The sequence below is a fragment of the Pristiophorus japonicus genome, chromosome 6 (genome assembly GCF_044704955.1).
Source record: "Pristiophorus japonicus isolate sPriJap1 chromosome 6, sPriJap1.hap1, whole genome shotgun sequence".
Lineage (NCBI taxonomy): Eukaryota > Metazoa > Chordata > Chondrichthyes > Pristiophoridae > Pristiophorus > Pristiophorus japonicus.
This window is the reverse complement of record NC_091982.1, coordinates 115,660,685-115,673,568: the sequence shown is the minus strand read 5'-3', so window position 1 is coordinate 115,673,568 and position 12,884 is coordinate 115,660,685. Positions and strand designations below refer to the sequence as shown.

The 12,884-nt window shown below is 43.2% G+C and overlaps 1 protein-coding gene across 1 annotated transcript in view; it reads left to right on the top strand.

The window, feature by feature from the left end:
• LOC139265220 (sodium- and chloride-dependent neutral and basic amino acid transporter B(0+)-like) overlaps positions 1-12,884 on the top strand; it is a 104,537-nt gene that overhangs the window by 42,589 nt on the left and 49,064 nt on the right. The window contains exons 6-8 of the mRNA XM_070882145.1: positions 1,664-1,796; positions 2,484-2,624; positions 3,370-3,598. Of these exons, the coding sequence (XP_070738246.1) occupies positions 1,664-1,796; positions 2,484-2,624; positions 3,370-3,598 (503 nt within the window). The remainder of the gene's footprint in view (positions 1-1,663; positions 1,797-2,483; positions 2,625-3,369; positions 3,599-12,884) is intronic.

Sequence of the window (12,884 nt, the reverse complement as noted above, 5' to 3'; positions counted from 1 at the left end):
GAACCAGTAGATGCTGTGCGTTTGGATTTCCAAAAGGCATTTGATAAGGTGACACATAAAAGGTTACTGCATAAGATAAAAGTTCACAGTGTTGAGGGTAATATATTAGCATGGGTAGAGAATTGGCTAACTCACAGAAAACAGAGAATCGGGATGAATGGGTCATTTTCCAGTTGGCAAACTGTAATTAGTGGGGTGCCACACTGATCAGTGCTGGGTCCTCAACTATTTACAATCTATATTAATGACTTGCATGAAGGGACCGAGTGTAATGTAGACAAATTTGCTAATGATACAAAGATAGGCAGGAAAGCAAGTTGTGAGGAGGACGCAAAGAATCTGCAAAGGGATATAGATAGGCTAAGTGAGTGGGCAAAAATTTGGCTGATGGAGTATAATGTGGGAAAATGTGTGGTTATCCACTTTGGTAGGAAAAATAAAAGAGCAAAGTAGTATTTAAATGGGGATAGATTACAAAATACTGAGGTACAGAGGGATCTGGGGATCCATGCACATGAAACACAAAAAGTTAGAATGCAGGTACAGCAAGTACTCTAAGGTAAATCATATAGGACTGAGATGAGGGGAAACTTTTACACCCAGAGAGTTGTGAACCTGTGGAATTCTCTGACACAGAAAGTTGTTCAGTCCAGTTCGTTGGACATATTCAAAAGAGAGTTAGATGTGGCCCTTACGGCTAAAGGGATCAGGGGGTATGGAGAGAAGGCTGGGGTGGGTACTGAGGTTGAATGATCAGCCCTGATCATATTGAATGGTGGTGAAGGCTCGAAGGGCTGAATGGCCTGCTCCTGCACCTATTTTCTATTTTTCTATATTAATCAGCAAGGCAAATGGAATGTTGACCTTTATTGCAAGGTGGATAGAGTATAAAAGTAGGGAAGTCTTGCTACAACTGTACAGGGTATTAGTGAGACCACACCTGGAGTACTGTGTACAGTTTTGGTGTCTCTTTATTTAAGGAGGGATATACTTGCATTGGAGACAGTTCAGCGAAGGTTCATGAGGTTGATTCCTGAGATGAATGGGTTGTCTTATGAAGAAAAGTTGAGCAGGTTGGGCCTATACTCTTTGGAGTTCAGAAGAATGAGAGGTGATCTTATTGAAATGTAAAAGATTCAGAGGGGGCTTGAAAAGGCAGATGCAGAGAGGATGTTTCCCCTTGTGGGGGCATCTAGAACTAGGGGGCATAGTTTCAGAATAAGGTATCACCCATTTACAACAGAGATGAAGAGGAATTTATTCTCTCAGAGAGTCATGAATCTTTGGAATTCTTTACCCCAGAGAGCTGTGGAGTCTGGGTCATTGAATATATTTAAGGTGGAGATAGACAGATTTTGAACACTAAGGGAGTCAAAGGTTATGGTGAGCGGGCAGGGAAGTGGAGTTGAGGCCAAGATCAATCAGGCAGGATCTTATTGAATAGTGCAGCAGGTTCAAGGAGCCAAATGGCCTACTCCTGCTCCTATTTCATATGTTCTTATGTAAATTTAATTTCAATTCTTGGTAACAATTTACTTCTAAAAGGAGAACTTTAAATTGGAAATTGTTCAAATCCATTTTTATTTGACTAAATACTCTGATGTGATTGTGTGTAATGAACAGTACTCTTATATAAGATGTTTTCTGTCATCATTTTATTTAGTAAAGTGGCTTTGCGCCGTACAAGTTCAATGGATGAGACTGGGGAAATAGTCTGGCATTTAGCCCTCTGTCTGCTTCTGGCCTGGCTGATAGTTGGGGCAGCGCTATCTAAAGGAATCAAATCTTCAAGAAAGGTAAAACAATTGGTGATGAATAGAGTCAAAACTCAGTGACAAAGTACAGATTTCTGCAACAATAAAACTGGAATTTATAAATCACTTGTAAGTCCTGTATCAGTGACTGAAGCCCTTAGAATGAGGGGCAGATTTCAGGGGTTTGGGGAATTACTACTGTTCTTTCACTCAGGAGAAAGATCTTCAGCTATCACTCAAGCCTGCAGTGTTCATAAATTATGGATCTCACACTCCCCAAAGAGTCACTGTTAACATCACCTGTGAATTTCCAATTGCTCTGGAAGGCTGGGCAGGGCTGGCTAAGTGAGGGAGCAGATTAGGGTCATGGTTTTATTTGAGTGAAATGAGATTTGTCGGGACAATGAGAATGGTAAAGAAACCCGAGGAGTAAATATGAAGGAGTTAAATATATTCATCGCACTCTGACCTATTCTCCTGTTTAAATGTGTTACTTCCCTGAATAGCAGATTGGAATAAATTTGAATGTAAATAGCACAATATTATTCAGTTACAATAAGCAGCTCAGTGTTAAATATGCCCTTCATGTAGTTATTATTCCTACAATTGTCTTCTGCTTCATCTCTGCTTTGATTACAATCATATTAGTTTCCCAATCAATTGGTTTTAATACTGTAGATGTTGTACCAGCAATACAGGAAAATATAACAATCTGCTCTCCATGCTCAGGTGGTTTATTTCACTGCGATATTCCCTTATGTGGTTCTCACCATACTTCTGATCCGAGGAGTTACCCTGGAGGGAGCCTATAAAGGAATTGAATTCTACATTGGAAGCCAATCAGACTTTTCAAAACTGGCTGATGCTGAGGTAAACACACACGGATAATCCATAGAATTTCAGCTGTTTCATTTTTTTAGTATTTGGGATATTCCATTGAAAATCCGAGTGCTGCTTTTGGATAATTGTTCAAATGTGGGAAATCTAATTTCAATCATTGCATATTCCTTCTGTAAAACCAGACACATTTTTAACCGAGACCTTGTGTTGAATTATAATGAGTTTGTTTATGGCTTTTAAATTCTTCATGTTAGCAGATGGGAAGCAGTGGGAAGGGTTGTGATGGGAAGAGAAGAGATAGGTTGGATCGGGATGAGATGGGGTGACATGGAACAGGATGCAGGGAAATAAAAGCTATCTATTGATAATGAGAATGATTTTTATGTCTTGGAATTTAGTTGCCCTTTCAATATGAGCCGTCATTTTATGGTGAAAATCTTTCCTTTGTTGCTGCTTTCAACAAAAGAATGGAGCCCACTGGGTGAGAGTGAACATGCTGCAAGTAAAGGATCGTCACTCACTAGAAAACATGGCTGACGGTGGAAAGCATCAAAGCTCCTGGAGGGAATTTGGCAGCAAGTGATAGACAGGGAGGCAGAACGATGGCCCGATTATTTAAGGGAGACATTATTGATCAGAGGGAGCTTCAGTCAGCTCACCATTGAGCTGTGGGACTAGCCCAACCCTTGTTCCTCATGGTTAATGTTGTTTTATCTGTTAAAAGAATCCATGTAAAATCTCCCGGTGCTGACTAATTCTTTCTATTATTTACCAGGTCTGGAAAGATGCTGCAGTACAAATTTTCTATTCACTCTCAGTGTGTTGGGGCAGTTTAATAACACTGTCATCCTACAACAAATTCCACAACAACTGTTACACAGATACCATAATTATCTGTGTTGTTAATTGTGCTACGAGTGTGTTTGCTGGATTTGCCATCTTCTCCATCCTTGGACACATGGCACATGTACAAGACAAGCCAGTTTCAGAGGTTGCACAGTCAGGTATCTGCAGAGTTAAACTTATTGGGCTGGATGTTGCTGGAGCGGGGCATTTTGCGGCGTGCCTCGTTAGACTTCCTGATGGATCCTTCAGCACATTATTTTTTGTACTGTAACTCACTGGAAGTGTGATCTGGTAACAAGGACAACAGGGCATCTGGGACCTTAATGAACTGTGGGACCAACAGTGTATCTTGTCAATGAGGTTTAAGGATTGCGAAAGCAACAGAGGAATAGCAGAGAAGGAGGCTAAATTAGAGTCAAATCAGGTGCAGAAGGAGAAATACAGAGAGGGAGAGAAAGATTGGATTGAGAGAGAGAGAGAGAGAGAGAAAAAGAGAAAAAAAGGAAAAGTAAAAAAGTAATTTTAGAAATTTTAATTTGTCATTTTTTAAATCTCTAAATACAACTGGTTAAAATGTTCCTAGAATGTTGATTGACATTACATAAACCATTATAACATTGTTGAAAGGGTACTTACACTCTTAATAACCACAACTAGTGACAATTAATGTACAAATCCAGCAAGTTCTTCAAAATAATGGGAAGGCTGAGGGCGAGATTCTGTTTTTGCTAAGCAAATGGCGGAGTGGCGTAAATCAACCAGCATGTTGTGGAGATTTGCAACTTACACCATATTTATTAATCCCTGAATTTGCTGGTTGGTTTGCACATTAATAATGTTTCCAAACTGTGAGATAAAATTCAACAAGCTCAACAATCTTAGCCTCTCCACTCGGTTGGTAAATCTGGATCCAATAGTTTTGAACTGGGAATAGTTAACATAAACTTGCAAATGTTTAAACAAAGTAACCACAGCACTAATTGACCAGTTGCCTGTTATTCATAAACAGGAATAACCAGAACTGGTAAAATATCAACCAAGGTCACACAGCTTTAACCATCTCTCTGAAATCAATCGCCTGTTAGATATGAAATTGCACACAATTGTTCCAGATTACAGACATCTACAATAATCAATACTTGGATCCATAGCAGTAATTCTGGTGCAAAGTGATATTCAGGCCCGAATGTACCACACAATTAAATGGTGGTTAGATTATACTGGACAGGGGTTGGAGCTGAATAATGAGCTGGAATGTCTGGAGATTAACAAACTTATTTGTTGAACCTTTTCTCTTAAATGTGTGATTCTCAAATAGAAACAGAACAGGATGTCACAGAGCAATCAATTAATATTATAAGTACACAATGCAGTCCCAGTTGTTTACATTATAAATACATTATATAGTGCCAATGTTTTACATTTTATGAAAGAAAATGCTGAATGAATTCAGGGCTTATGTATTTCTGTGAATCACTATCATATTGAGTTCTTCTAAATCACAGGCAGTTATTATTTACTGATGATATCAATTACTGGCACTGTATAATGTACTCAAATTGTAAATTACTGACAGGACATTTTGTTTATATAGAGTTTTTATATGAAATGTGAAATGAACTAAATCATTTCATGCAGTACCAGTTGTGCCTATAGATGGTGCTGTGCTGGGTAATTAGAATGATGACCAGGTAACATTACATCAAAACACAATCTACATATTCAGCCAGGCTGTTCAAATATCCTGGACACTGGGTGCTGCTGCAGTATGTGTCTGACAAGTAAACACTCTGCTCGGGTATTTCCCTCCCATCCCCATTCTCTCCCGTTACATTCGCCTTCTAAATGGCGTTCTCACTGAACATGTCTGGGGTGTATCAGCATCATCATCATAGGCGGTCCCTCGAACAAGGATGACTTGCTTCCACACCAAAAGGAATGAGTTCGCAGATATTTCAATGAAGGATCCTATATCCCAGTCCTGAACTCCAGGGGTGGAAGATGCCTATGCGTGGATTTTTTTAATGTGTGGTGACCATTGCACATCAGCCACCACACGGGCTTGACAGAGCTCGGCCTTTATCCAGTGGCAACGGTTAACCAGGATGACTGGAGACCCGCTCTGCTGCACGGACCCAGTGCGCACACATATCACAGTATGGGCTGGCCCGTGCTGCCCCTGGGCTGTTGGACACCATCGCAGGTCAGATGTATAAGAGCTGGAGCGCGAGCCCCTGCAATATCGTGAGGGATTATTACCTGACACCTAAACATCATGCAGAACTCACAATGCATTATTCCTTCTAAATATTATAAAAACATAATACAGAATCAGTGATTGATATTATCAATACATCATATAATGTTCGAGATTTATATTATAAATATGTAATACAGTCAGTGATATATAATAAATAAATTATATAGGTGGCTAAATAGGATAGCCCCCAAAACCTGGTGCAGGGATCGTGATGTGCCTATTGATTGAAATGAAGCAGCACACCAACTTTGTGCTGCCTACTTATGAACATGATTTCAGCATCACATCCATAATAACAAAAATTAGTAGCAGGAGTAAACCATATGGCCCCTCGAGCCTGCTCCGCCATTGAATAAGATCATGGCTGATCTTTGACCTCAGCTCCACTTTTCTGCCCGAACCCATATCTCTTCATTCCCTTAGGGGGAGAAATTTGGGGCGTTTTCTCCCAGGCACGACTTTTCGCCCAGGTGTGGTGCCACTAATGAATCCCGCAAAATTCCGTGGGGGTTCAGCATAACCGGTAGCGCCCTGCTCCGCTGTGCCGTCGATGACAACGCCATCGCCGTGTGCTTCGACCCGTTTTCATCCCACAGCGAAATTTCGGTAATGCCCCCTGAAGCCGCACGGGGCGATGCTCACGGCAGCATCAAGGGGCACGTACCGGTCTGTAGGCCGCTTGCGGGGCGAAATTTAAAGGGAAGGTTTGAAATCGAGAAACAATATGTTCGACTTGCCAGTCACGGCCCTTTGTAATAAAGGCCAACATACCATTTGCCTTCCTAATAGATTGCTGTGCCTGTGTGTTAACTTTCTGTGTTTCATATACAAGGACACCCAAATCTCTCTGAACACCAACATTTAATAGTTTCTCACCATTTAAAAAACATTCTGTTTTTCTATTCTTCCTACCAAAGTGAATAACCTCACATTTCCCCACATTATACTACATCAGCCAGTGTCTTGCCCACTCACTTTACCTGTCTATAATCCTTTGCAGGCTCTGTCCTCCTCACAGATTACTTTCCCACCTAGCTTTGTATTGTCAGCAAACTTGGATATATTACATTCGGTCCCTTCATCATTAATATAGATTGTAAATAGCTGAGGCTCCAACACTGAACATTGCGGCACCTCGCTAATAACAGCCTGCCAACCTGAAAATGACACGTTTATTCCAACTCTCTGTTTTCTGTCCTTTAAACAATCCTTTATCCGTGCTAATTTATTGCCCCCAACCCCATGAGTCCAGCGAGTGCTAACTGCACTGTTCATTGCCTAGGTGCATCAGCAGGGAGCAACTAGTCACTTGTGAGCACTAGTTAAAGCTAGCCTGTACCACTTACTGCTAGCCTGCACCTCTTGAAGGGGAGGTGCATTGTGGCTGGAGCAGGTGCTGGGGGTCATGCGGGCAGTGGATCTGTCCTGGGAAACAGTGAGGAATGGCACAACATGGGAGAGAATGGGCTCTAAGGTTTTTGGTTGCTTTACTAGAGGCCTTGGTGGAGGAGGTGGAAATTAGCAGACGGGGCTACGAGGCTCTGCAGACACACACTCAAAAAGCAGTGGGAACAAATAGTCGTGGAGGTCAGTGCCAGGAGTCAAGCCCCAAGGACCGGGATGCAATGCCACAAGAAGTTGAATGAGCTCACACGAGTGGTCAAGGTCAGTGAATGCATCTTCAAATGCCGTATCCTACCAACTGCATCACTAACCTCACACACTGCTCAATGCACCACATCCCATCACTCACCTACTGACAATTTTTGTTAATCAGAACTCAACCCTAACATTCATGTGCTTCACCTCACCCTCACACACTTAGCACTGCTGCAAGCCTCACACTCACATCTCACTGCTGGCACAGACTACCAGATATTCAGTCATGAGAGCTACATCACCCAAGCAGATTGCACAACAATCATTGAAATATTTCTCTCTCTGGCAGGACAAGGTGGCGTACAACCGGAGGCAGCAGGGGCTATCCATAGCGGGACAGGTTCACCTGCATGTCTAACCCCCATGGAGGAGATGTGCTGGCTATTATTGGAATGGCAATTGCTGAGCCTGTGGTCAACGGCGGGGCTGAATCAGTTGAAATGATGGTGTTAAGTATCGAATAACTCCACGAGGTTTAGTTCAGCATGATCTTACACCAGTTTATTTATTCTCAAACTGAGGATTAGAATCCTTGGCTGCCAACATTATATACACGGCTTGCACGTATCTGCCAGTGATCATTAGGACTCCAACAGTCACACCATCCGGTGGCAGGTAAAACCCAGTTAACATACAACACATCATTCCCCCTAAAGTCCTTGGTACAGGTTGTATTTAGAAGTTGAGACGGTCTGGGGCCTTCCACTCCCTGGTTGATCTTCTCAGTTCGAACCCAAGCTTGGGTGAGTTAGTGGGACCATTGCTGCATTGCAGAGCAGTCAGTCTGACATGACTGTCGGGGATGGTAGGTTCGTCTTCGTGAATGACACAAGGGTCAATTGATGGTTGGATGTGTGTTGATTGGTCGATGATAATGTCATCTTCAATTTGTTCTGGGTTGTCTGTGAATCGCAGTTTGGTTTGGTCAATGTGCCTCTTGCACTTTTGGCCATTTAACAGTTTGACTACAAACAACCTTTTCCCCTCCTTGGCCAAAATCGTGCCAGCAACCCACTTTGGATCATGACCACAATTCAGGAAAAACACAGAGTCATGAACAGCAATGTCACGTGATACGGCCGCGCGATCGTGGTACCATTGCTGCCGTTGCCTTCTGGTTTCGGCGTGATCATTGAGAGCCGGGTGTACAAGGGAGAGCCTGGTTTTGAGGCCTTTCTTCATTAACAGCTCGGCAGGAGGGACCCCGGTGAACGAGTGGGGTCTCGTCCGGTAACTGAGCAGAATGCGGGACAAGTGGGTCTGCAGGGAGCAGTGAGTCATGCATTTTAGGCTCTGCTTAATGGTTTGGACAGCCCACTCCGCTTGACCGTTAGATGCAGGTTTGAAAGGGGCAGACCTGACATGCTTGATGCCATTATGGGTCATAAACTCATGGAACTCCGAACTGGTGAAACACGGTCCATTGTCGCTGACAAGGATGTTGGGCAGGTCATGGGTGGTGAACATAGCCGGAGGCTTTCAACAGTGGCTGTGAATGTGCTGGATGACATGGTTATGCATTCAGTCCATTTGGAGTAAGCGTCCACTACCACTAAAAACATTTTACCGAGAAAGGGGCCGGCAAAGTCTATGTAGATCCCTGACCACGGTTTGGATGGCCATGACAACAGACTCAGCGGAGCCTCCACAGGTGCTTTACTCAGTTGCATGCAAGTGTTGCACTGATGCACGCATGACTCCAAGTACAAGTCAATGCCGGGCCACCAAAAATGAGACCTGACAATGGCCTTCATCATGACAATGCTGGGGTGGGTACTGTGTAAATCTTGCACAAAAGTTTCCTTGCCTTTTTTTGACATAACAACACAATTACCCCATAACAGACAATCAGACTGAATCGACAATTCATCTTTGCGGCGGCTATAAGGCTTAATTTAATCTTTCATTTCCCTGAGAATGGCAGACCAATTCCATTTAGGACACACCAGGCAGCAATTAATGAATAAGATATAATTGGCATCACGGAGACATGGCTCCAGGATGAACAATGCTGGGAACTCAACATCCAGGTGTATTTAACATTCAGGAAGGATAGACAGAAAGGAAAAGGAGGTGGGGTAGCGTTGCTGGTTAAAGAGGAAATTAATGCAATAGTAAGGAAGGACATTAGCTCGGATGATGTGGAATCTGTATGGGTGGAGCTACGGAATATCAAAGGACAGAAAACGCTAGTGGGAGTTGTGTACAGACCACCAAACAGTAGTAGTGAGGTTGGGGACAGCATCAAACAAGAAATTAGGGATACGTGCACTAAAGGTACAGCAGTTATCATGTGCGACTTTAATCTACATATTGATTGGGCTAACCAAACTGATAGCAATACGGTGGAGGAGGATTTCCTGGAGTGTATTAGGGATGGTTTTCTAGACCAATATGTCGAGGAACCAACTAGAGGGCTGGCCATCCTAGACTGGGTGATGTGTAATGAGAAAGGACTAATTAGCAATCTTGTTGTGCGAGGCTCCTTGGGGAAGAGTGACCATAATATGGTAGAATTCTTTATTAAGATGGAGAGTGACACAATTAATTCAAGACTAGGGTCCTGAACTTAAGGAAAGGTAACTTCGATGGTATGAGAAGTGAATTGGCTAGAATAGACTGGTGAGTGATACTTAAAGGATTGACGGCGGATAGGCAATGGCAAACATTTAAAAATCACATGGATGAACTTCAACAATTGTACATCCCTGTCTGGAGCAAAAATAAAATGAGGAAGGTGGCTCAACCGTGGCTAACAAGGGAAATTAAGGATAGTGTTAGATCCAAGGAAGAGGCATATAAATTGGCCAGAAATAGCAGCAAACCTGAGGACTGGGAGAAATTTAGAATTCAGCAGAGGAGGACAAAGGGTTTAATTAGGAAGGGGAAAATAGAGTATGAGAGGAAGCTTGCTGGGAACATAAAAACTGACTGCAAAAGTTTCTATAGATCTGTGAAGAGATTCGGGTGAATTTATAATGGGGAACTGTTGAACAAATACTTTGGTTCTGTCTTCTGTCTTCACAAAGGAAGACACAAATAACCTTCCAGAAATACTAGGGGACCGAGGATCTAGTAAGAAGGAGGAACTGAAGGAAATCCTGATTAGGCGGGAAATAGTGTTTGGGAAATTGATGGGATTGAAGGCCGATAAATCTCCGGGGCCTGATAGTCTGCAGCCCAGAGTACTTAAGGAAGTGGCCCTAGAAATACATTGGTGATCATTTTCCAACAGTCTATCGACTCTGGATCAGTTCCTATGGACTGGAGAGTTGTTAAAGTAACACCACTTTTTAAAAAAGGAGGGAGAGAGAAAACGGGTAATTATAGACCGGTTAGCCTGACATCAGTAGTGGGGAAAATGTTGGAATCAATTATTAAAGATGAAATAGCAGCGCATTTGGAAAGCAGTGACAGGATCAGTCCAAGTCAGCATGGATTTATGAAAGGGAAATCGTGCTTGACAAATCTTCTAGAATCTTTTGAGAATGTAACTGGTAGAGTGAACAAGGGAGAACCAGTTGATGTGGTGTATTTGGACTTTCAAAAGGCTTTTGACAAGATCCCACACAAGAGATTGATGTGCAAAATTAAAGCACATGGTATTGGGGGTAAAGTACTGACGTGGTTAGAGAACTGGTTGGCAGACAGGAAGCAGAGAGTCGGGATAAATGGGTCCTTTTCAGAATGGCAGGCAATGACTAGTGGGGTGCCACAGGGCTCAGTGCTGGGACCCCAGCTATTTACAATATACATTAATGATTTAGATGAAGGAATTGAATGTAATCTCTCCAAGTTTGCGGATGATACTAAGCTGGGTGACGGTGTGAGCTGTGAGGAGGACGCTAAGAGGCTGCAGGGTGACTTGGACAGATTAGGTGAGTGGACAAATACATGGCAGATGCAGTATAATGTGGATAAATGTGAGGTTATCCACTTTGGGGGCAAAAACACGAAGGCAGAATATTATCTGAATGGCGGCAGATTAAGAAAAGGGGAAGTGCAACTAGACCTGGGTGTCATGGTACATCAGTCACTGAAAGTTGGCATACAGGTACAGCAGGCGGTGAAGAAGGCAAATGGTACGTTGATTCATAGCTAGGGGATTTGACTATAGGAGAAGGGAGGTCTTACTGCAGTTGTACAGGGCCTTAGTGAGGCCTCACCTAGAATATTGTGTTCAGTTTTGGACTCCTAATCTGAGGAAGGACGTTCTTGCTATTGAGGGAGTGAAGCGAAGGTTCACCAAACTATTTCCCGGGATGGTAGGACCGACATATGAAGAGAGACTGGATCGGCTGGGCCTGTATTCACTGTAGTTAGAAGGATGAGAGGGGATCTCATAGAAACATATAAAATTCTGATGGGACTGGACAGGTTAGATGCTGGAAGAATGTTCCCGATGTTAGGGAAGTCCAGAACCAGGGGACACAGTCTAAGGATAATGGGTAAGCCATTTAGGACTGAGATGAGGAGAAACTTCTTCACTCAGAGAGTTGTCAACCTGTCTAATTCCCTACCGCATTGAGTTATTGATGCCAGTTCATTGGATATATTCAAGAGGGAGTTAGATATGGCCCTTACAGCTAAAGGGATCAAGGGGTATGGAGAGAAAGCAGGAAAGTGGTACTGAGGTGAATGATCAGCTATGATCACATTGAATGGTGGTGCAGGCTCAAAGGGCCGAATGGCCTACTCCTGCACCTATTTTCTATATTTCTATGTTTACGCTTGACAGTACAGGATCCTGGCTGGTCTAGGTCCTAATTTGGCGAGCTGTGACAGCTGACCCCTCGCTCTCGAAGGTGTCCATGACCAGCAGCAAGTCTGCGGGCTGCGGCATTTCCACCCCGGTTGTTTTCAGTGCCTGGTCTGTGGCGGATGACATAATCATAAGTGGATAATGTCAGAGCCCATCTTTGGATGTGGGATGAGGCATTGGTGTTTATACCTTTGTTCTCAGAAAACAATGAAATGAATGGCTTGTTGGTGCATTTTCTTAACCCCATATACGCATGCTAAAGCCTCTTTCTCGACCGTACTATAGGCTCTTTCAGTCTTAGACAGACTTCTGTATGCATTTGGTTAGAGTTTGCCTTATACATTGGCTTGCTGGAGCACACAAACGATCCCATATGATGAGGTTTTGCAGGCCAGCACTAACCGCTTACATGGGTAATTTATTGGAACATAGCAGGTTCCTGGCCTTCTCAAAGGCTCTGTCTTGAGATTTGCCCAAAACCCAGTCATTACCCTTTCTCAGCAACATGTGCAAGGGCTCTAGCAATGTGGTCAAACTAGGTAAAAAGTTACCGAAATAGTTGAGAAGACCCAGGAACAAATACAGCTCCGTCACACTCTGGGGTCTGGGTGCATTCTTGATGGCCTCTGTCTTCGAGTCCATAGGCCTAATTACATCTGCTGCAATCTTTCTCCCCGGGAATTTGACTTCTGTTGCCATGAAAACGCACTTGGAGCGTTTTAGCCTGAGTCCCACTCTGTCCAGACGACGTAGAACAGGTTGT